This window comes from Telopea speciosissima, chromosome 7 (assembly GCF_018873765.1).
Source record: "Telopea speciosissima isolate NSW1024214 ecotype Mountain lineage chromosome 7, Tspe_v1, whole genome shotgun sequence".
NCBI classification, from domain to species: domain Eukaryota; kingdom Viridiplantae; phylum Streptophyta; class Magnoliopsida; order Proteales; family Proteaceae; genus Telopea; species Telopea speciosissima.
Window position 1 is genome coordinate 23794342 of NC_057922.1, and position 22934 is coordinate 23817275.

The window sequence follows — 22934 nt, forward strand, 5'->3', positions numbered from 1 at the left end:
GGAGCAACTACCATATGACAAGAACAAAGGGTTCAATTTATTCACTTCCTAACGAGGAACAACAAGAATGCTGACACCAATAAGAAAATTTTCATAATCCAGCAAATGATTTGCTTTCTATGCTTTCATGAGGAACAAAAGCTCAGCCATGATTTTCATTTTCCCATGTGAGAAGTATTTAGAAGTTTAGGCTCTGTTTTGGTTCCACTCCGTGGTAGTGATTCCACAGATCTGTTCTGCGGGTGCGGGGAGCAGAATTCTGTTTGGCAAATCCGGTTGGTCTTATGCTCCCGCAGATCGAACCGGATGTAAAACTGATCTGGGAGCAAATCCTCAAGAGCAACAAAAAAAAAGTTGAGCAGTTTTACGATATCAAAATTCTAACCGAGCCCAAGGTACAAAACCGAAGCTGTCTTCAACCAAATCCAGTTCCAGCTCAATCCGACCACTTCAACCACTCTCCAAAGAAAACCCATCTCCATTAATGCCACCGCAAAGAACTACAAAAAGGCACTCTCGACAGACTGGAATATGTCCAACTCTATCACTCCTTGGATGCACAGATTCAAAGAGCTTGATACTTCCAACATGCTCGTTCGCCAAAGCATTATCTTTTGGGGCTCTCAGGTTTGATTTTCTCTTCATTTACATCTCCTCCAGGTTAATCTTCAGAAAGGCCGTTCTTTCTTGGTATCAATGTTTGGTTTTCGAGAAAGGTTCCAATGGAGTAGAGTTAATACGGAAAGGGATCCTTGCAAAATGCTAGCCGAGGTCTCGGAGGATTCTTCCTTTCTCTAGGGAATGGACATGGATGGATATGTCATTTGACGGTAAGTCAATCTGTGATGAGGTGGGTAAGCTTGCGTTTGGCGCCACAATTAACCACATCTGGATGGAGCGCAATCTTAGAAAATGATCCTCCAGCTCCAGATCTTTCTAACAGATTTGGGACTCAATTGCTTCTGATGTTAGAAGCAAGCTTTCTTCGGTCTCCTCTCGATGTGTTGATTCCCCAAGGAACAAGCATATTGCTGTGTCTGGGGCCTTCCCCTTTCCCTTCTGCAGCCCCCCACCTCCTCTCTCAGAGGGTTAGGTTTTGCTTTCTTCTATTGTAAGCTCTGTAAAGTTTTTCTTCTTCCCCTTCTCTAGGGACCCCTTGTATCTCTTTCCCCTTTTGGTAATGAATTTTTTATTCACCCGAAAAAATACGGAGTATGTTGGATTTTAGATGTAAGAAAGGAAGTTTGATTCTGAAGATTCATGTTTCCTTCACGACTCTAGTTTGTTTGGAGGATGAAGAACTATGGTATAATGAGGAGAGATTTTGTTCTCTGTTTTTTAAGTTCTGCCTTTTGTTTCTCTGTATTTGTTTGTGAGTTGTTTGTTTGAGTTGTCAAGTGAAACAAGCTCCTACATAGATATATTCTATTAAATCTTGACCAAGTGGGCACTGGCCAGAGAGAGAAAGAGAGATTTCCATCTCTTGGTCTGAAGAGTGTATTTCACCAAGTGGTCACGGGTTTGAGTCTGGAAACAGCCTCTCTGCGAAAGCAGGGGTAAGGCTGCGTACATTATGACCCTCCCCAGACCCCGCAGTGGCGGGAGCCTCGTGCACTGGGTATGCTCTTATTTAGTCTGAAGAGTGTATTCAGCTGAACATGAGGAGCACACCTACTACACAATCGAAAAGAGTTGAATGATGTTTTTGGTGGATGTTGAGTTGTAATGTAGCTCCAGTTTTGGATTGCTTTGGATGAATAATCATTCAACTGTATCATCATGATAAATTTACACATGTGCCATATTTGATCTCCTGGACATTCCACTGTATCATGGCGGGATTGTTGATCCACTAGTATTCTCTTGAAGATTTTATGGTTTATGTCTTTAGTCTTGAATATTATAAACTAATCCTTTTTTCCTTCTTTTTTTTTTTTTTTTTTTTTTTTTCTGACTTTATCATCTATTGCTTGCAATTTTAGTGTCTTGGCCATTATGGTGCTATTTTCCTTGCTAAGCACTATGCTGTCCAACATTTTAAATTCATTCCCTGGTAAACATGCACTGCAGATTTTTGGTCACAAGTTCTAAAATCAGTAGGATTTAGTGGAAACTGAAATTTAATTCGATGATCGTTACCTGACAAAGTATTATTCCTCCGTACGTTGGTTCTTTTATAGTTGATCCTTCTGTTGCTATAAGAAGCTCTAGTTTCATCTTGAGCCTGTGTTGCAGTTTTTTCATTCTTATCTGACTCATAGCCTGGATATTGCTTGGTTCAAAGGCATAGCAAGGCCCACAAGTGGAAGCGATGCAGGGGAGTTTAAAACCTACTCCCACAGGAGAGGCAAACAGGCCTCAAAGGCCTTGGAAGCAAACAGACATTAAAGAGGCCCTTTTAATCTGTTTTTCCAAATGAGCCTTAGTAGGCTGTTTAAGATGAATAGCGGCTGGGATCACCAACTACTATCAAGACTAGCTTTTAGCTAGTTGTTTATTTGCTTTTTAATTTCTTACTAGCTTTAGTTTGAAGTTCAAGTATAAAAATACTCCTCCCACGTTGGGGAGTCCTTTCTTGACCTTTATTTCATATTCCTTCTAGCTTCTAATTGCTTTCAGTTTCCTAGTAGGAAACCAAGTTTGTTATTTGCTTTAAAGAAATTGTAATAGCCAAGGCTCACTGAAAATTTTGATGAACAAAAAGAATGATGCCTTCTTCTATGAAGTTGCAGTGGGATTCAGTGAGGGGCAAGAAGTCCAGGAGATCAGTGGGATTCTGATCTGAAATTATCAAGTGAGAAGCTCAGGTTACTGTCTTAGCTCCCATCTCTTTGTTCCCCTATAGCTTGCTGTACTGGTAAGTTCGAATCCCTATTCTGGTGTATAATTTCTGCTGTTAAAATTGCGACAGAGAAGAGGGTTTACTGCTTGTTAGGAAGACTTAACAGATTAGGTTTATTTCTTTTCTTTTCTTTTTAAGTAACCTGAAGTTTGCAATTACTTGGCATCCATCCATTGGTGCTTAATATTTTTTTGGGGATATCACCCATTAGGAGGGCCCTCCCTATGTCCAGAAAATCAGCCTGATCAAGTGCATAGATGTGCTGATCTGGCTAGTTCCTTAAATTCTGGATATTTCACCTTATCTGTCTGAAGTTCATCCATACTTCTGTATCCAGCCATCGGATTACAGGTGGCTTTTGGGTATCTCATCTACCCTCTAAATACTGAACTCAACCTGGCTTTAAGACAGATGCAAGTTATCGATTAGCTGCAATTAGAGTTCTCCTAAATTCTAGTTTTAGGTTCCTGATTTTACTGCTCTGACTCTGGAGTTAAATCTGGCTGTTGAATTATCGTAGTATTTTGGGGTTTTGTTAACCTAACATCATCGTACCTTTGACCAGAATTTGAAACCCCATCCAAAAGGTTGACTTTTAACCTTATTAGTGACCTATTTCTGTTTTGAGTTACTTGTGGTCCTATATAGGGGTGCCAAACCTAGGGTCCATCCTATCTACCCCTATCATTTTGCTATCAAAGATAGGAGTATATGACTACTCCAAGTTCTAACCCTACAATTCAAGAGAGAAATAGATTTCTATGGATCAACTGGCTGATATGATTAAGAACCTATCTGAATGGTATCCATGGAGCAACGGCTGCATACAGTGTCATAAGACTCACAACATGTTGATACACAGTCACCACATCAGCCCACTCCAGAGGACCATAGAGGTGAGCATTACCCTACCCCGGCTGCATTACAGAACACCAACTGATACCAAGGAAGGTTGCCACAGAGAACTGTTATACCACAGGCACCACAGGTTACATCTGAGGACCATGTGAGAACATACTTCGACAACACCATCGGTTTCCCTCCTAGGCAGTTTGATAATTCACAGAAGGTGAAGCTAGAGTTAAAGGAATATAATGAGAAGCTTGATCCACAGGTTCTTGTCTGAGTAAATGCAATTATTGATTACTTCGACTGGTATGACATGGAGGAAGCTAAAAAGATCAAGTTAGTCAAGACAAAACTTGTTGGACCTGCTAGAGAGTGGTGAAGATGACACGAACAAAGGAACCAAGATAGAGGCACGCCCATTACTACTTGGCATGATATGAAAGTTGATTTAAAGGGCAAATACCTTCCACAGTCCTTCGTAATTTGCCTGCAAGATCAGCCGAATACACTACGTCAGGTTACACTATCTGTGCCTGAATACACAATAAGTTTGATGGTCCATTGTCACGAGCAGAAGTGGAAAAGATGACATGCAGCTGATATCTCGATACAAGCTTGGGCTAGGAACAGAGTTTAGAAGAACAATGGGAACAACTACTTTCTTGATCTTCAAGACTGTTATCAGAGGGCATTAGAGACAGAGGACATACTGAAGATTCCCGTCAGACCTTATGATAATCAAGCCGGGGAATATAGGAGACCACCGGGCACCGGCTACTACTCAACCACCTCCATCCACAGGTAGACCGAGTAACACTCCCTCATTTGCTAATAAAGGGAAAGCTCCCATGAATGCAAACAATGAGACAAAGTGCTATCATTGCAATAAATATGGAACATTAGCTAAATTCTGTCCATAAAAGACAGGGAGTACAAATGTTGTTGTTGCCCTTGAGACAGAAGATGTTGAAATTAATGATGAACTTCCCTCGAGGATGATACTAAAGATCAGCCAACAGATGAGTATATTGACGATGGAATGCAAACTTATGAAATTAAAGTGGTTAATAGCATTCTAGTTGTTGAATCACAGGGAGAAGACTTTAGATGACATTGTATTTTCTAAAGTAGAATGACCAGCAGATCCAAGGTACTACATTTGATAGTGGACGACGCAGTTGTGTGCTATGTAGTATCACATGTCTTCGAAAAAAGAAACACCCACAGCCTTATACGGTATCTCTCTTCAATGGAAACACCTTAGAAGTCAAGCAACGGTGTTTAGTTCCACTCAAATTGGGTTCCTACGATGAAGAAGTCTGGTGTGATGTTATACCGATGTAGATGACAGACATATTCTTGGTAGGTCGTAGATCTACGGCAATGATATGATGCATAGAGACAGAGCAAATCAATGCACTTTTACATTTAAGGGTAAACGCTTCATGTTCAACCCTGTAAACGCATCTGCAGAAAGGAGACTCTAGTGCAACTAAGCTGTTAGCACTACCATAGCGAGCGTTCTTACATGTTCTTACATACCAGCAAACAGACCAGCCTTATCTTGGCCTTGGTCACAAAGGAAGTCACTCCTCCACCTGAACTAACTTTTTTTTTTTTTAATGGATAAATAATGTATTACCAAAACGAGGGAAAGAGAGAGGGGGGGAATATACAAGGGGAAAACAGAGGGGGGGAGAAAAAAGCCCCAAACCAAACTAAGAAAGGGAGTGGGGCCGTAAAAGAGCACTATCTAAACCCCAGGAAACAACAATATGCCTGTTCCTTAGGGAGTCACAAAAGGCCTTTTGGGGGAGAAGAGTCAACTTAGAGAAAACATCCAAAGAGATGGCTTTCCAAATCTGATCAAAGGACCGAGAATTGGAGGTCCATCTCCTAAGGTTCCTCTCCATCCAGATGTGGTACAGGGCTGCGCCAAACACAAGCTTACCAACAGTGTTGCAGATAGAACATCCAGGGAAGGTCATGACCATCCAGAGCCATTCTCTAGCGAAGGGGAGGGGTCTCCTGCTGCGAGGCCAAATAGAAGAAAGGGCTTTTTGCCAGATGGTAGAAGAAAATGGGCAAGCAAAGAAAAGGTGGTCAATGTCTTCAGAACCATTCCAACAGAGGATGCAAGAAGGGGAGACAGGGATTCTACGGTGAAGGAGGAAGGCTTGGGTGGGGAGGCAAAGGTTTAGGATTCTCCAGGCTAAGAAGTTGTAGCGAGGGGTGTGACCTTTGAACCAGACTAACTTATGCCAAAGGACAGTAGGGGCCTGAGTTCTAACAAAGTTCCAGGCAAATCTAAAGCTAAAGAGGCCGTTGGGGGAGGGGGAGGGGGGAGGGAATGCCAGATCAGGGAGAGAGTGAGGGGAAGGGGGGAGGGGGGGACCAGGAACCCTGAAAGAGAATAGAGGAAAGGGGAGCGGTCTTGGGGATGCAGGTGGAGTAAATTGATCTAGCCCCAAAGAAGTTGTAGAGGATCCCATTAGGGTGCCAGGGGTCAAGCCAAAGAGAGAGATGGAGGATCCATCAACAATATAGGAGGAGGTGGCTCTAAGAGCCAAAGGGTGGAGGAGGAGGATCTTGCGCCAGACCCAGGAGGAATCTGAAGGAGAGGGGACGGTCCAAATGGAGTCATTCTTGAGGAGATGGGAATAGACCCAATGAACCCAAATGGAGTCATGCTTAGAGGAGTTCTTCCAAATAAGTTTCAGAATTCCAGCCGTATTGGAGTCGCGGATACGGCGGATGCCAAGACCACCTGAACTAACTTTTCCAAAACCCATTCGGGTATTTTTATCTGATTTTGTAGATTTAGTACCTAAGGAGCTTCTAGATGAACTGCTCCCAATGCAAGACATTCAACATGCAATTGATCTTGTAGGCTTGTACTAGGTAGGGTCAATGCTACCAAACTTGATCGCCTATGGTCTGAGTCCCACAGAGCATGCGAAGTTGAAACTTGAAACAAGTGGATGAGTTGCTGAAAAAGGGTTACATACAAGAGAGCATGAGCATGTGCGCCGTACCAGCCCTCCTCACACCAAAGTACAGTTCATGGCGTATGTGTATCGACAATCGAGCCATCAACAAAGTTATAGTGAATTACAGGTTTCCAATTCCTCAACTCGATGATATGCTTGGCATGTCACATTGTAACATGTTATCCGACGCAAAGATCTTTTCGAAGATCGATCTGAAGAGTGGATATTACGAGATCTATATTTGTCTTCGCGATGAATGGAAGACAGTTTAGTTGAATGGAAGGTTATGCCATTCGAACTCAACAACACACCCAACACTTTTATGAGGGTGATGACACAGGTAATATGCCCCTTCATCGGTGCAGCCTTGTACACGAATTTGATTAATGAAATTTTGGCTTGAGCCTTTTCTTTACTCTGAAATTCAGATTTCCTGTGAGATACAGTGCTATATGGTGAGATACCATTAATGACTAGTGAGATTCCAGTTGAGGCTAAGAGGGATGCTTAGTCATATCTTCTTCTTCTTTAGTCTTCCTTCTCCATCAATATTCAAGACTTCAAGTACGTACTCCATTGTTTTTCTACAACTCCATAATCCATATCCTGTCCAAGGATTTCAATAACAGTGTTTTTTTGAGTTGATTCAATTCTGCTACAATCTAATCCTTGTTGCTAATAACTGACTGCCATTCATTTACATATTCATGACTCCATTAAATCCTGCAAGCTATGAACTTAAACTTGCTATTTCCAAGTCTGATTTGAGGTGTTTTAATTGAACAAGGAATATGTCCAATCTCAGCATCCAACCGATGGATTAATCTGAGATTAGACTATGTTACTTTCCTCTGTTGGATACCTGGATTTTATCCAGATCAGTCCTGCTGATCTGCTGCTGCAATAAATCTCTCAAATTTGGATTATGGGTTTCAGATTTTTACTGTCTTGACTCTTGACCCAAATCCGACAGTTAGAACATTGTTATATCATGGGGTTCACTTATTCTAACACTTGTGACCCTTGGTCAAAATTTGACATTCATCAGAAAAGGTTGATTTTGACCCTATTGTTGACCTAAATTCTGTTTTGGTTTTCTTGAGATCCTGTAAAACGGAGTGTGTAATTCTGAACCTAGGGTTTCATCCTACCTACCCCCCCCCCTCACCAACATATATATCTATCAATGAATTTGCCAATCAAAAGATAACACTTACCAACATTCCTTGGAGTGTCAATAGCAACTACTACTTTGAAGCACAAACATTAAAACGTAAATACAACCACGAAAGAAAAAAAAAAATGACCCAAATCAAAAGTTAAAACTATGTTATTTGAATTTACCACCAGAGCGCTTCTTCTTCAATAATGATAAGCACCCATAACTTGATGACATTGACTGAGAATGCAACAAATCTGGAAAATTTCCCTCCGCCTTTGAGACATTAACTTGAAATTTTCCTCGAGCACGTTTTTGAGGTTTTTGAGATATCACTGATGCATCATTACTTTCTTGATCACTATCACTCCCTTCCTGCCACTCACAATCCAGTCACTTTAATAATGCATGCTATACTTTAGATTCAAAAGTGTGGCTCTTGTATAAGAATATGCAACAGTCCCAAAGAATAGTCAAACAATAAAAGGATTCAATCAGACAAGCATTGACCCAATACAAATCTACGATAAATTATTTCAACAAGGTGCTCCATAAATACCAAGATTATAGTAAGCAAATATTAAAAATGAACCTAAGTGACTCAATCTAGTGCTGTTTTAGAACATCAAGCAAATCAAAGCATAGTGTAAGAGCCTATTACACAGCAAAAGGAGGGAAAAAGTACAAAAGATCAGAGAGAAACAGAGATCAAAAAACTAGAAAGGATGAAACCTAAAAAGGCTCAAGAAGCAACATCTGCCCAAAAAGAAGTTATATATACAATTACAAACTGATACATAAATAACCAGCCAATGAGACCAGCTACTAGTAGAAATAGCACTGCACAGAAACCCATAAAGGAACTTCACTCTAATGTTGTTAAATTCCATTTCTATGCACACAGACATGCTTCTCACATTATACATTTAAGGCAAAACATGCTGCACAGAGTTGAGTCTCCAGATGCCCTACTCTCCCCCATTGAAAAAAGAACTCCTGAACTGCAAACTGTAGGAGATTATAACCATAAGATCTGTTACAAGGATCAAGTGCAAGTCAGCCTCTCCTGTCAGATCCTTAAGATTTATATACAGGACTGCCAATAAGGATCTGCCAACTAGGTGATGGATACATGGACATAACATATATATTGATTCTTACACGATTTCTACATAAGCTAGCAAGTTAATAATTTAAATACATACATACATATATATATATATATATATATATACAAAAAAGGAAGGAAAAAAAAAAAGCGCAGCAAAAAAATAGTATGCAATTACGAACTAGCATTAAATCCCCCATGGTCCTCAAGGGTTGGTACTAGGGAAAATGCTGCCCTTTCATGATATATTGGGATATCTGGAAGGATCTAACCAGATGATCTTTTTATGACCAATCCCATGATGCAGAAACGGAAAGTGCTTACACGGGGTCCATGTTTACATATTCTTTTTTTTTTTGCTAAAGATCAGCAAGGTATGTATTAGTAATGAAAAGGTATAAATACAAGTTCAGGAAATCCCCAACAGGGGAAAAAACAAAAACAAAAAAATCGACTCCTCTTCAGCAGAGAGCCTTAGAGCGGTAAAAATATTAGAAAATTTACTCTAGAACCCCACCTTTGGCATGGCCATCAGCAGGGATCCTAAAGCAACAAACTAATCCAAAAAATATGAATTAAAAAGATCAACTTTGAACAAATCGGAAACAACTTCATTCCTGCAGGTCCCATTCAATCTCATGATGAACGAAAGTAGGAGATTCAACCCAACAGTGAGACACCTGAATAGCAGCAATCCTCTTGGCCAATAGATCTGCAACTGTGTTCGCCTCTCTATAACTATGGGAAATTTTCCAAGTTATAGATTTGTTGTAATATGGGTTCAAGGGTAAAATTGTCATAGGGGTAATATTGTCCTCTCTCTCTCTCTCTCGATTTCGCCTTGGCACCACCGCCTTCCACCAACCCACCACTACCGTTCCGCCTTCTCCCCAAACTTCCGCCACCCTTCCACCTTCCCCCATCCTTCTGCCTCTCTTCCCCCCCTGTCCACCTTTCCACCACCTCTCGCGGGAGTCGTCCCCTCCAGCATTTGCCGATTTTTCTTTCCACCCTTGGTGGTGAGTTGTCTCCCTCCAAGGGCCCTTTTTTTCTGCCACCATATGCCTTGAGGCCTTTTTTTCATTTCATTAGTGATTGATTTTTTTTTGACCTGCAACCATGTCTGACAATTCCAAGATTACGATTGCTTCCTCTGGCACTGACGGCACATCACACCTTGATTTTCTTTCGTTTCCAGCCAGCTCCATTAAATTGAATGGAAGCAATTATCTGTTGTGGTCTCATTCATGTTTGTTTGCTATTGGTTCCCGTGGTCTCTCTGGCTACATCACCGGAACAACTATCAGGCCTACCGATGCTGGTTCTGCACAAGACAAGTGGATGAATTAATTTTTTGGTCATGTCTTATCTGATCAATTCCATGGATCAAGAAATTGCCGGCCGCTACCTTCTTCTTAATACGGCTGCCAAGATTTGGAAGACAGCCCAGGACACCTACTCTCAGGTAGGGAATGCCGCCCAATGTTATGAACTCTGTCAAAAACTTCACTCGACAAAGCAATTGGAGTTGTCTCTCTCCCAAGTCCCAATACTATAACAAGATGTGCACTTTGTGGCAGCAATTAGACTTTTTGGGCACCTTCACTACAACCTATGATGTTGATACTACAACCTTCCGGAAATGGAAGATGGTCTATGAGTATTTGATTTTCTGGCCGGTCTAAATATTGAGTTTGATCCAATCAAACACATATACTGAACCGTGATCCTCTACCCACTCTTGAGCAAGCCTATGCAATTCTTGCAACTGAGGACAGTAGGCATAGTGCCATGGTTCATCCCATCACTCAGGAGAGATCGGCTCTCCTCTTTGGCTCTCAATCTACTTCTCGTGGGAACTCTTCCTGCTGTCCTGGTGGTGATCGTGTGACTGGTGATCGCCCTCCTATTAAATGTGATCACCATAGGAAGGACTGGCATACCATAGACGGTGTTGAAAGCTTCATGGTCGCACTACAGATTGTTGGATTTATGTGTCCATCAAACCCGGTTCAGTCCGGTTCAATCCGGTTTTACTTTGTATTGAACCTTTATACATTTTGGTTTAATATTATCACATGCGATATAAATTTTCTGAGCATTATGTGTCCGTAAGTATTACTTAAAATGGTAGTCACGACTAGGGTTTGGGCTAGGCACCCTTATCATATGGTTGTCGCATTGGGTATGCCTAGACATGTGATGTCAGGGTACGAATGCGAATACTCACATGATCGATGTGTGTATTGGCGAAGAATCTCCTTTGTCGATTCCCTCATATATTACTGCCAGATGTAGGAAGGGATAGACATGTGTCACCGAGACCCTTTACCTGAGGGAACCCTATTACTGCGCAGTGTGACCGCATTCTTTGGTTCATCAATGACTGAGACTCAAGTAAGTCAAAGCCGGTGTTCTGGGAATGCGCGAACACTTTGTGAGTGAAGGAGTTACTCAACATGGTCACCACTGCCCGATTGGGGAACACCGAGATTGAAGTTGTCTGTGTATGGTCGGATCAGAATCTGGATCCAGTGTCGTTTTGGAAATGGATTTTGCAAAACCTAGTTTACATAAAATAACAGATTATATACAGTTATTTGATTAAAGTGTTTTATCGAGTTTTACGGGACCCGATCAGTTACACAGACACTCTTATATGGACATGTGCTATGGAATGGGGTTTGGCAGTACAAGTGTACATGCCCTAGATTCCATAATGATGGTGTTGATTAGTGGGGGGGTTGTACATGATAATTTATTATCATGTAAAAATTATCATGTAGGGAGTTATTTAGAATTTGCTAAAATAATTGGTTCTTTATTTAATTAATGGATATGGTGCTAATTGTAATTATCCATAAATTAAAATAATTAATTAATTATATCATTCCCTATTAGATTCTGCTTCTTCACCAATTAGAAGCACTTTGAGTTTAAACAGGAAAGCCAACAAGGAGAGAGAGAGTCAGACTCTCACTGGGATTTTTCCCATCTAGGGTTTTGGAAACCCTAACATTATAAAAATAACCAAAAACGCAGGAGGGGGCAGTGCTCCACATTTTTGGCTGCCCCCCCCCTTTGGATGATTTTTGGTTCCCTCTCTCTCTCTCTCTCTCTTGTGATCTCTTCTTCTCCTTCTTCTTGCTCTCTACTTTGTTTAAGAGTTAGGGTTTTCGAAGAACTAAAGAGCATCTAGGATTGGCTTGAAGAACCTTGGCTGCACCATTGGAGGTTCAGATCTATTTGCTTAGAGCGCTCATTAGAGGAAGAACCATTGTCTAATGGAGGAGCAACACTTGAGGCTCATCAGGTTAGCAATTCTATGCTAATTCCTGTTGATTTTATTGTATTGATTATTTAAGGGATGTGAAAGTGACCCGAATCGATTGTTTTCCGCTGCGCATTCGGGTGTGGGATGGATCCTTCTATCCATGAGATGGAATAGGGATGATTTTTCTCTATGACATGGATCCCATTAATTTTACGGGACGTTAAAGAGATGGACTGGGCATTGGTTTGTCATACCAAACCCTAATAGGGTTCCAGCAGAGCACTATGGGCGACCATGGAAAACCCTAAAATTGAAAATAGGCTACTCAAACCTGATTAGGGTGCCCTAGGGCAACCCTAGGGTTCCCTATGGACAACCCTGGAGTTCCCTATAACAGGGAACTCAAAAAATATAATTTATTAGTTTCCCATGGTGAACCACCATGATCCCATGGACCGTAGCATCGACCTACACAGATACCCGTGGGTGTGGGAAGGGTGGATCGAATCGTTCCAACAATGCCCGTGCAAATCAGGTCTCTACTGAGGAGCAGTCTACTGACCAATCACTTTCTCAAGTAGTGGTTAAACTACAACATCTTCGGGACATGACGACTCGTTTGGATACATCTTCTTCGGCATCCGCATCTCCTTCACTGGCTGCTTCGGTTGTTTCTCTGCCTTCTGATTCTTCTACCACTCCTTCCACAAGTATTTATTTGGTGGGAATTGCACCTCGTTCATACCCAACTCTTGGGTTATTGACTCTGGTCCAACCAACCATAGGATAGATTCTACCACTCTTTTTTTCCAATATTCTCCTTTATCTGGTCATAGTAAGGTTCGTGTTGCTAATGGGTCTTTTTCTTCTATCTCGGGCAAGGGATTTGTTCAGTGCACTTTTTCTCTTTGCCTTTCCTCTGTGTTACATGTACCTAAGTTTTCTACTAATTTATTATCATAGTACTATATCTCGCGATATATCGGTACCTCGGGCCTACCGAGATATCCGAAATTTGGCGAAATTTCGCCAAAATATTGCATTTTTTCTGCAATTTTTCGGGAGTCCATCTCGGTGGGTATTTGGCCATATCTAGGCCTGATACATCATGAACACCCTTATTTAAGCTAAATAAACACATTTAAATCTTCATATTGCAAAAAAAATGAACTCAAAGTGGTGTTTTGGGTTTGCACCCTTGATTGACTGTGTACGGTCGGACCCTGTTGTATAAAATAGTTAAATTCATATTGTTTAAGTACTAAAAGACATAATAAGAAATTTAAACAAAGTAATGAAACAAAAATAAAGTCAAATGTAGCCTTTAGTTTAAACTTTAAAGTTTAAACTCATAAAGTCATAAGTGCATAAGTCATAACTCATAAACTTCATAATAGTCAATAGTTCAATACTCAATACACAGTATTTTTACAAAATTTACCGAAATATACTGCTCAATACACAGTATTTCTATGAAATATACTGAAATATACCGAAATATACCGAAATATGCCGAAATATGCCGAAATTTGAACTTTTTTCATTTCGGAAGGCCATCTCGTCTCTCGTCTCGGTAGTGTCGAAATTACCGAAATTTCGGCGATATATCGCGAAATTTTTTACCATGTTTATTATCCATTAGTAGTTTAACTAGGGACCTAAGCTACAAAGTAACATTTTTTTCCAAACAACTGTGTGTACCAGGACTTAGTCACGGGTCATACGATTGCAAGTGGTAAAGTGGTTGGTGGTCTGTACGTGCTTGATGGTTCTCCAGCAGCATTGCAATCTCAAACCTTGACTTCTGATTCTACCTCTGCTTTACTGGAATTAAATAAATGACATCGCTGTTTGGGACATCCCCCTTTGAGTCTTTTGTCAATTCTATTTCCTAGTTTATTTAAAAAATGTAATCCCAATAATTTTTCTTGGTATGCTTGCACTTTGGCAAAGCAAACTCAGAATGTTTATCCTGTTTCTGATAGTAGAAGTGTGACTCCTTTCAGTTTAATACATTCTGATGTGTGGGGCCCTACCCAGTGTGTTTCTACTTTTGGATTCCAGTGGTTCGTCACCTTTATTGACTGTTACAGTCGCACTACATGGGTTTACTTGGTGCACAATAAGAGTGATATTTTTCATCGTTTCACCTTATTTCATAAGATGGTTCAAAATTCAAACTCAATTTGATGCCAAAGTGAAGATTTTACGGTCTGACAACGGCAAGGAATACATGGATGGTGCTTTTCGCTCCTATTTGGATTCTCATGGCATTATACACCAGACCTCTTGCATGGACACTCCTGCTCATAATGGAGTTATTGAACAAAAGAATCAGCATTTATTGGAGGTGGCTCGCTCCCTAATGTTTACTACGGTTGTTCCTCCCCGTTTTGGGGGGGATGCAGTGCTTACAGCCACTTATCTTATCAATCAGCTCCCTTCCTAAGTTTTGACTAGTCACTGCCCTTTGGATGTTCTCCTCAACTCCTCCATGTTTGTTGTCTCTCCGAAGGTTTTTGGTTGTATGCTATTTTCCCGAAATCACCATGCCCATGGCAAGTTCGACCCCAAGGGTCTTCGGTGTGTTTTTCTGGGATATTCTGCTACCAAGAAGGGGTATAAGTGCTACCATCCTCCTACTAGAAAATTGTTTGTCACCATGGATGTGGTTTTTCGGGAGTCTGAGGCTTACTTTGCACCGCCGGTACCTCTCCAGGGGGAGATTCTAAGTGATGAAGAGGCACCTTTGATTGCTCCTCTGGATGTAAATATCCCTACCATAGAAGATGTATCTGTTGAATTGGAAGATGGAATTACAAGTCAGGAACAAGAGCAAGGACAAAGTGAGTAGACTATAATCTAGGGGGAGTCTAGAACATTGAAAGAGTTGAAGACTTTCTCTCGTGGAACAAATTTTCCTCCTCGTGGAACTTGGCACAAAGAGACTACCACCACTGCTCCCACACAATCAATACCTGTTACAAGTCCTACTCCTAGTCATCTCTCTGGTAAGCTTACTCTTGATCCTAGTCTTGATTTACCCATTGCTATTCGAAAACCAAAGTGGAGTTTACACACCACCCAATTTCAAATTTTGTGTCATATAATTCTTTAACTCCTTCATTCCATGTCTTCTGTTACTATTCCGAACAATTTGCAGGAAGCAATAGCCGAATAGAAGGCGAAAGAAGCGATGAATGAAGAAATGCATGCCCTGGGGAAAAATAAAACCTGGGATTTGGTGGTTCCTCCACCAGGAATGAAACTCGTAGGTTGCAAATGGGTCTCTGTTGTGAAACACAAATCAAACGGAACAGTAGAGAGATACAAGGCAAGATTGGTTGTGAAAGGTTCACCCAAACCCATGGAATCGACTATCAAGAGACCTTTGCTCCTGTGGCAAAGATGAATACGGTGAGAGTCATTATTTCTTGTGCTGTAAATCACGGTTGGGATCTCCAACAGCTTGATGTCAAGAATGCCTTCTTGCACGGAAAATTGGAAGAAGAAGTTTATATGGAGATACCTCTAGGCTTTGATACTCCAGAGACTCAGGGAAAGTTATGCAAGTTGAAGAAGGCCTTATATGGTCTAAAACAATCACCAAGGGCCTGATTTGGTCGCTTCCATAAAGCCATGATTGTTAATGGCTATAAGCAAAGCAATGCTGATCACACATTGTTTGTCAAAAGCGTGGGACAACATATCACAATTTTGATCGTCTATGGGGATGACATAGTGATCACTAGTAGTGATGCACAAGAAATTCAGAAGTTGAAGACTTATCTGGGTATTGAGTTTGAAGTCACAGATTTAGGAAGATTACAGTATTTCTTGGGAATCGAGATTGCCTATTCAGCTAAAAGTATATCTCTTTCTCAGAGAAAATATACTCTTAACGTATTGAGTAATACAAGGATGCTTGGTTGTAAACCAGCCGATACACCTCTAGAGCCCAACACACACTTAAAGAGTAAGGAAGATGACCCTGTGGATAACGGTAGTTATCAAAGACTAGTTGGTCGTTTGATATATCTCTCCCATACGCGACTAGATATAGCATTTGCAGTGAGCATCGTGAGTCAGTTCATGCATGACCCTCACTCCTGACTCCTCTCACTTGGAGGCAGCATACAGAATACTGAGGTACCTAAAGTCATCTCCTGGAAAAGGAATCTTGTATTCTCCACATGGTCATCTTCAGATAGAGGCCTATACTCATGCAGATTGGGCAGGCAGTCCTGATGATAGAAGGTCAACATCTGGATATCGTACCTTTATTGGAGGTAATTTAACTGCGTGGAGAAGCAAGAAACAAGCTGTGGTTGCTCGATCTAGTGCGGAAGCAAAATTTAGAACTATGGCACAAGGTATCTATGAACTTCTCTGGCTCAAGGGGCTCATTCAAGATTTGGGTATAGGTGTTGATCTACCTATGCGATTCTATTATGACAACTGACAACAAGTCAGCAATCAGTATCACTCATAACCAACCCAGTCCAACATGATCGTACCAAACATGTTGAGATTGACCGGCATTTTATCAAGGAAAAGTTGGAGCAAGGAGTAATTTGCATTCCATTTGTTCAGTCTAGTGAACAGCTGGTTGATGTTCTTACTAAAGGAATTAGTAGTAAGTTATTTTGTTCTGTAATTAGGGCAAGTTGGGCATGTTTGACATGTATGCACCAACTTGAGGGGGAGTGTTGTAACTTGTAATACAGGTTCATGGGTAAAATTGTCATAGGGGTAATATTGTCTTTGTACCTATTCTAGATTGTTCTATTTCATATTATAAATTAAGAATAGCTGTAGTCACTCTGACTAAGCCAGTATTCATGGAATTCAACAAGATTGAAGGTAATATGTTTACATATTCTTAATCCAGCATTAAACCCCTAAAATAACACTTATTTGGTCATCAACTCATCATCTCTACATTTACCAAGTATTTAAGAAAGTTAGCATACCTCAAAATTGCACTCATAAGCATTAAGCACGTCATAAAACTATGAACCACTAAAAAACAGCAAAAGCCTTGGTTGAGATCTGACTTGTTACTTACCAGAACATTATAGTGATCAGTCATCATTGCAATTAGCCCAACAACAGATGCTATTCCCTCTGGAAGTGATAAGTATGCCTGTAAACACAGCACATAATCTAAGCTTTCAAACATCATAAACCAAAGGCATAGCAAATAGATAAGTTCTCTGCTCCTGTACCACCCATAATATATTAATTTTATGCAGGCCCAAACAAAGAAGTTATTTATCCACCACAAAAATGGCATAAAACAAATTTTCAGTGCTGTTTGGAAATTCTGAAAAGTGGGCCTTGGGGGAGTTTGTTTGACTCCTTCAGTGTGACCTGAGCTCAACTTTAAGTGTCCAGCCTTTGTTTTCACAACTGAACAATTAGGCTCACTGGCCCTTTAAGAATAAGGCCAAACATGGTACTGGTCTGGTTCAGCACCCTTCTGGGCCAAACCACATTTCAAACAATTCCTAAAAGCTGCCAAGTATGGGTGACTATCATGAAGGGGCAAAAGAAAAGTCTGATTTCATATTCATTATAGTGCTCAAAACATCAAGTGTATGTTGGTAATTGTGAATATCGTACCAGTTTGGAATATTTAAAAGTGTTTAATTCCTTAAGTGGTTAAGGAGTTGGGGATTTTTCAAACTTTTTTAATCTGTTATCTGGATTCTACCAACTGAACTACTAAGCAAGTTTCAGAGGGAAGCTACAAAAGTGGGAGGCTTTACTTGTTCAAATAAGTTTAGTATCAAGTATCAAATTAGGGAGAATTCAGTTTCTATTTTCTTTGTTTCATAGAATTAACTTATCTTTTATTTAAGTACTATGTACCCATGGTTTTGATATACTTAAGGAAATAGAATTGGCTTCAGTTGTAAGAATGAGTTGTACCTCTCTACTTACTATCCACCATTTAAATTTTTCCTCTCATGGTGACTTAACACTTTCTTTCCAGGCTCCGTTTGTTTCGACATAAAATAGTAAAAAAAAAAAAACAAATTTTACTCCAAAATTAAAATTTCTAATGCTTGTTTTGTTATATGGAAATTTTCCTCGGGAAAATTTTACAAAGATCATACATTTTCTGGATTAAACCTTGGTAATTTTACAGCCCATTTGTCCATAAAATGTTCCCTCAAAAATATTGGGTGTTGCTCAACACGATAACCAGAGTTCTGCCCTCGTGCTCACAGTCACTCACGATCACCACAGTTTGTGCATCTACAGCTCTGGTCATCCTCTGCTCTTGGATCTCATCAGTTTCCTCTCATTCCATCCTTCCGTAAGAGTTTGGTTTCATTCATTTTTTCTCTGATCTATGTTTTCTTCCTCTCTCTTGAGGGTTTTTTAACCTTTGAACAGTGCTTCATGCTTGAATCTGATCTATATATTATGAACAAAACTGTCAGGGGTCAGATCACATCTTCCAAGCCTTTTTTATGGAAGAAAACCATAAAAACACATTAACAAGGATAGATAAAAGGTGGAATGCAGACATCTCGATTTCTTCAGTTAGACTTGTCCTTTTTTCTTCTTTGAGTTGTCTCTATATTTCTCTCTGTCTTTAATTTCCAGATTATTGATCAATAAATTTTCCATTCTTTTAGGGTTTCTATATAGGTAAGAATAGCGAGAAGCTCTAGTCAGCAGCTCGAATTCAAGTGGCATCTGTCTGAAATCTGAACAAGGTATAGCCTTCACCTTTTTTCCTGTTTCTCCTGACAACATGCGCTTTGTTTTTCTTTTTTGCTTTCCTTTTCCATGACAGTTCGAAGATCACTTTGTTCTTTACTGTTCCTTTTCTTTTGTAATGTGAACTGGGTTAATGTTTCTGAGTTGTATTGAAGATCATATATAGGTTTGTGGGCCCTGTGTCGATACATGGTTTTTACAACCATATATAATATGGGCTGCCTAATGTAAATTTGTTATAATGGCTTCTTACATAATTATTTTAAATAATTTTACCATGTAAAATAAATGACAAACAAACATTGGAAAATTTTACAATGACATTTTAGTTTTTACATCATATTTTATCTCCTAGAAACAAACATTGGAAAATGTTTCAACATGAAAAAATTTACACCGAAACACACCGAGCCATAAGAAAAATCAAGAAAATTCTAATTAACGCTGTCAAGGCAGCCCTTGTCAACAATAAAGACCTCATATCTTCCACATTCAATAGCCATCGATATTTAGTCCAAAACAGTTCCATTTCCTTATATGATATGTTATAAACTAATTTACAAGTAGGAAATCCAATAAAGCAAAAGGGACAAGAAAATCATTTTGTACAAGCAAAACATCCAATGCAATATGGCTACAGCGAACACCGGACATGAGAAGCAACAAAACAACAAAAACTAAAGCAGAAAAATATGTTACAACTTACAACAATAATCATGATGCAGCTACTGATTACAGGTCAGAGGAAATATTAAACATGACTATTCCACAAGCAATCGTCGTATCTAAAATTTGAATAACAAAAAAATAACAGAAATTATGGTCAAATTTAGTTCGTCAATTTTAAGAAAAAAAATCAAGAACCATGCTTACTCTATTCATATTGTAAAGGGCCTCCACCATTTCCACAGATCTATTGCGTACTGCAGCAGCAACCTGTAAGTCAATTTTAACAATGACTACTAAAAGATTCCAAGAGCTAAAATAACTAATTCATGATAATACAAATAATCCCAGCTTTACATATAAGTAAAATAAAACGTCCAATAGTCACCTTTTCTTTTAAATCATTAGTGAGTACTTCTACAGAAACAGAATATAATATCTATCTGGACGAAGGTTTTCTAGTCCAGCAGGTATAAAGAAGTTCTCTGGACTGGCACAAATATAGAGCTGAAATTTTGTGGACAGGTGGACCGAATCCCATACTCACATGTCAAGCTTCAGCCAAAACAGAGTTGGCGAAGTGGTAAAAGAAGGCTTTGAGAATCCACTGAAAAATGAAAATTTTCAGAAAAGAAATGGATGGCTGAAAATACAAGGGAATATGTCAATGCGTGGGAGGGTATATGGTTGAATCTAGGTCTGAAGTTTGACATATGACCAATCTAAATCATTTTCTAGATAGCATACAGTCAAGATTCTCATATCACCCTTCCATGTGGCAAAACATGGTGTCAGTCATGAGATACTCTCTAGTCTAGCCGGACCATAAAAACTTTTGCCTATCTATAATTAAAAGCTTAAAAATGAAAATTTTATAATAAGAAATTAAAAAAACAAAAAAAAAATTAACCTGAAATTGGAGAGAGAAAACAGACTAGCAATCCTATCTTTGAAATTGATGCAATTCAAGATGCCGAAAGTTGAAACAAACCTTCTTCCAGTCTTTCCCATACTTCCGGTAGGCTTCATAAAACCGCACAAGCTCCTCCCTGCTCCACTGAGACCCTAACATGTCAGGAAATTTCCTCTTCTGCACATTAAAGGATTGTGCTCAACATTATGGAATGTTCATAAAGTCAAACTATTACTTTATAACTCAGTTACTATTTTTCAGTCTGGAATGCATAACAACCTGCACCATATCTAGAGGCTTAAATGTAATTTATTTGAAATAATGAAAACACCACAGAAAATCAGCAACTTAAGGCAGCTTGATGAACAATAGACTCACTGACAGGGAGATAATGTGTCTGAAAAAGAACCAGGGAAAGAGAGCATAACCACATAAGCATAATTCAAGAATAATCTCTCAGTATGTCATATACTCATGATCAAATCCCAGGGAACCATATACCATCCCAATGAACAACTTTTATACACACAAAAATTAATAAAGGTTTTTCCAAAAAAAAAAGGATATTTAAAGGGGGGTTTTTTGTCTCAAATATTTTCTCTATCAAACACACATAAAAACCTAGTGAAATCTTATTGAGTACATGATCAAACCCTTGAAGTAAATATTTAATCCTCAGGATTATATTACTCTTCAAACATAGATTAAAAATATATAAGGGGAGAAAGAATGAGAACATAATCTGCAACAAGGTTAACAACCATGACCAAATTCACAACTATTCACCCGTTTTCATAGTCGGAAAATGCCCCCGTCAAAGCTAGATGTCAGGGCGGGGTTTGTTTACAGATCAAAACAACTTGCCTCCAATCTAGATGGCTGCCTCCAATCATAACCAAATAAAGGGAAAATAGATTGGGACAACAGTGAGATATTAGGAAGCTTAAGTATGACGAAGACAGAAAAAGTTAATTTTACTCTGTATATGAACTTCAAACATGAGAATCCAAAACTTACCCGTTGCTTAGTTTTGCCCCCGTTGCCTCCATCCTTATCAGGGGACTCCTCGTTAACATTCAAGAAACGCTTCTTCACACTCTTTGATTTCTTGGCAGGCGCCATGAATAATTTTCACAAGAATCTGAGAAATGGCATAAGTACAACACAGAATTAAAATTCAACAAATCTCCTAAACAAAAAACGAATACCAAATTAAAAATCTAATGCAAGAAATACTCCTCCACGGTTGCACCACCAAAATGAAAAGCAAAATTAGTAGATTTTCATCTACTGCTTCCAGATTTGATCGTCTGTGCGTCTTTTACAGGAGGAAAACAATTGACTTCGAACGCTACCGAACAAGATAACGCGGGTCTAAACCCACACTGCAGAGCTCCCTTCAAAAGAAAAAGAGGGGGATGGCTGGGTTTGGGATTTGGGAAAGGAAAAGACCAATTGAAGATTTCAATCCAACCAAAATACGCGCCAAACACTTAAATCCACGTGCGCTTATTCCGCTAATTTCAGGGCATCGGTGCCATTGGATGCCAAGGGGAGGGTTACTTTCGACCTCAAACAAGTCTCATCAAATGATCACATCTAACGGTTGTTAATTGGTCTGGTTGTGGGCTATTAGTCTTGTTCATTGATGGTTTCGGTTGTAAAAGATCTAGATTAGAATCGGCCCAATAAACTAATCGGTTTCAAACTGAGGAGGACCCTTAATTAATTAACTAATAGATGGGTCGATTTCAGTTCTTAATCGATTCCAAGTACTCCAAAAAAATAATAATAATAAGAACCTCCCTAATCCTTTTTGTTTTGTGAAAGAAAGATCATGCGTTAAGGGGATTTCCCATAAGTTAGAGATCTCTACTTGCTTGCATGGTCTTTACACAAGCATCTAGGCCAATGGGGGAGCACGTCTAGGTATCTATTTAGGGGTAAAGGCATCGTTTCATGGTGCCCTGTGAAAGGGCGTAGGAAACACCACCAAATAGAGATCTTTTTCCCAAAAAAAAAAGAAAAAACTCCTTAACACATACTACATATATTCAATCGGAGAAAAGATCTCTACTTAGTCACATGGTCTCTACAGAAACGCCTGGGCCAATGGGGGAGCACGCCTAGGAATCTACCGAGGGGGCAAAGACATCATTACACAGTGCCCTGTTAGAGGGCATGGGAAACACCACCAAGTAGAGATCTTTTCCCTATTCAATATTATTATAAAGAAGATGATTTCCTACAATGGTAGTGTGCCTACAAGGGTAGTGTAGAAAGGAATATGCACACTATAATCAATGAGGGATTGGAAAATGGCATCATCCATATGGAGCCTATATGGGACCCACATGATCTTAATAGAATAGATAAATATCAATGTGGGTCTCACTAT

At 39.6% G+C, this 22934-nt stretch overlaps 1 protein-coding gene across 2 annotated transcripts in view; it reads right to left on the reverse strand.

Annotated features, from left to right (window-relative positions):
- LOC122670124 (protein ALWAYS EARLY 2-like) overlaps nucleotides 1–21682 on the reverse strand; it is a 71144-nt gene extending 49462 nt beyond the window's left edge. For both annotated transcript variants that reach the window (XM_043867091.1, XM_043867090.1), the window contains exons 1-5: nucleotides 21554–21682; nucleotides 20615–20713; nucleotides 19831–19893; nucleotides 17291–17368; nucleotides 8026–8215 (exon numbers count right to left, since the gene is read on the reverse strand). In XM_043867091.1, coding sequence (XP_043723026.1) covers nucleotides 8026–8215; nucleotides 17291–17368; nucleotides 19831–19893; nucleotides 20615–20713; nucleotides 21554–21658 — 535 coding nt within the window. In that variant the 5' untranslated portion in view covers nucleotides 21659–21682. The remainder of the gene's footprint in view (nucleotides 1–8025; nucleotides 8216–17290; nucleotides 17369–19830; nucleotides 19894–20614; nucleotides 20714–21553) is intronic.
- Nucleotides 21683–22934: the final 1252 nt, after the last annotated feature.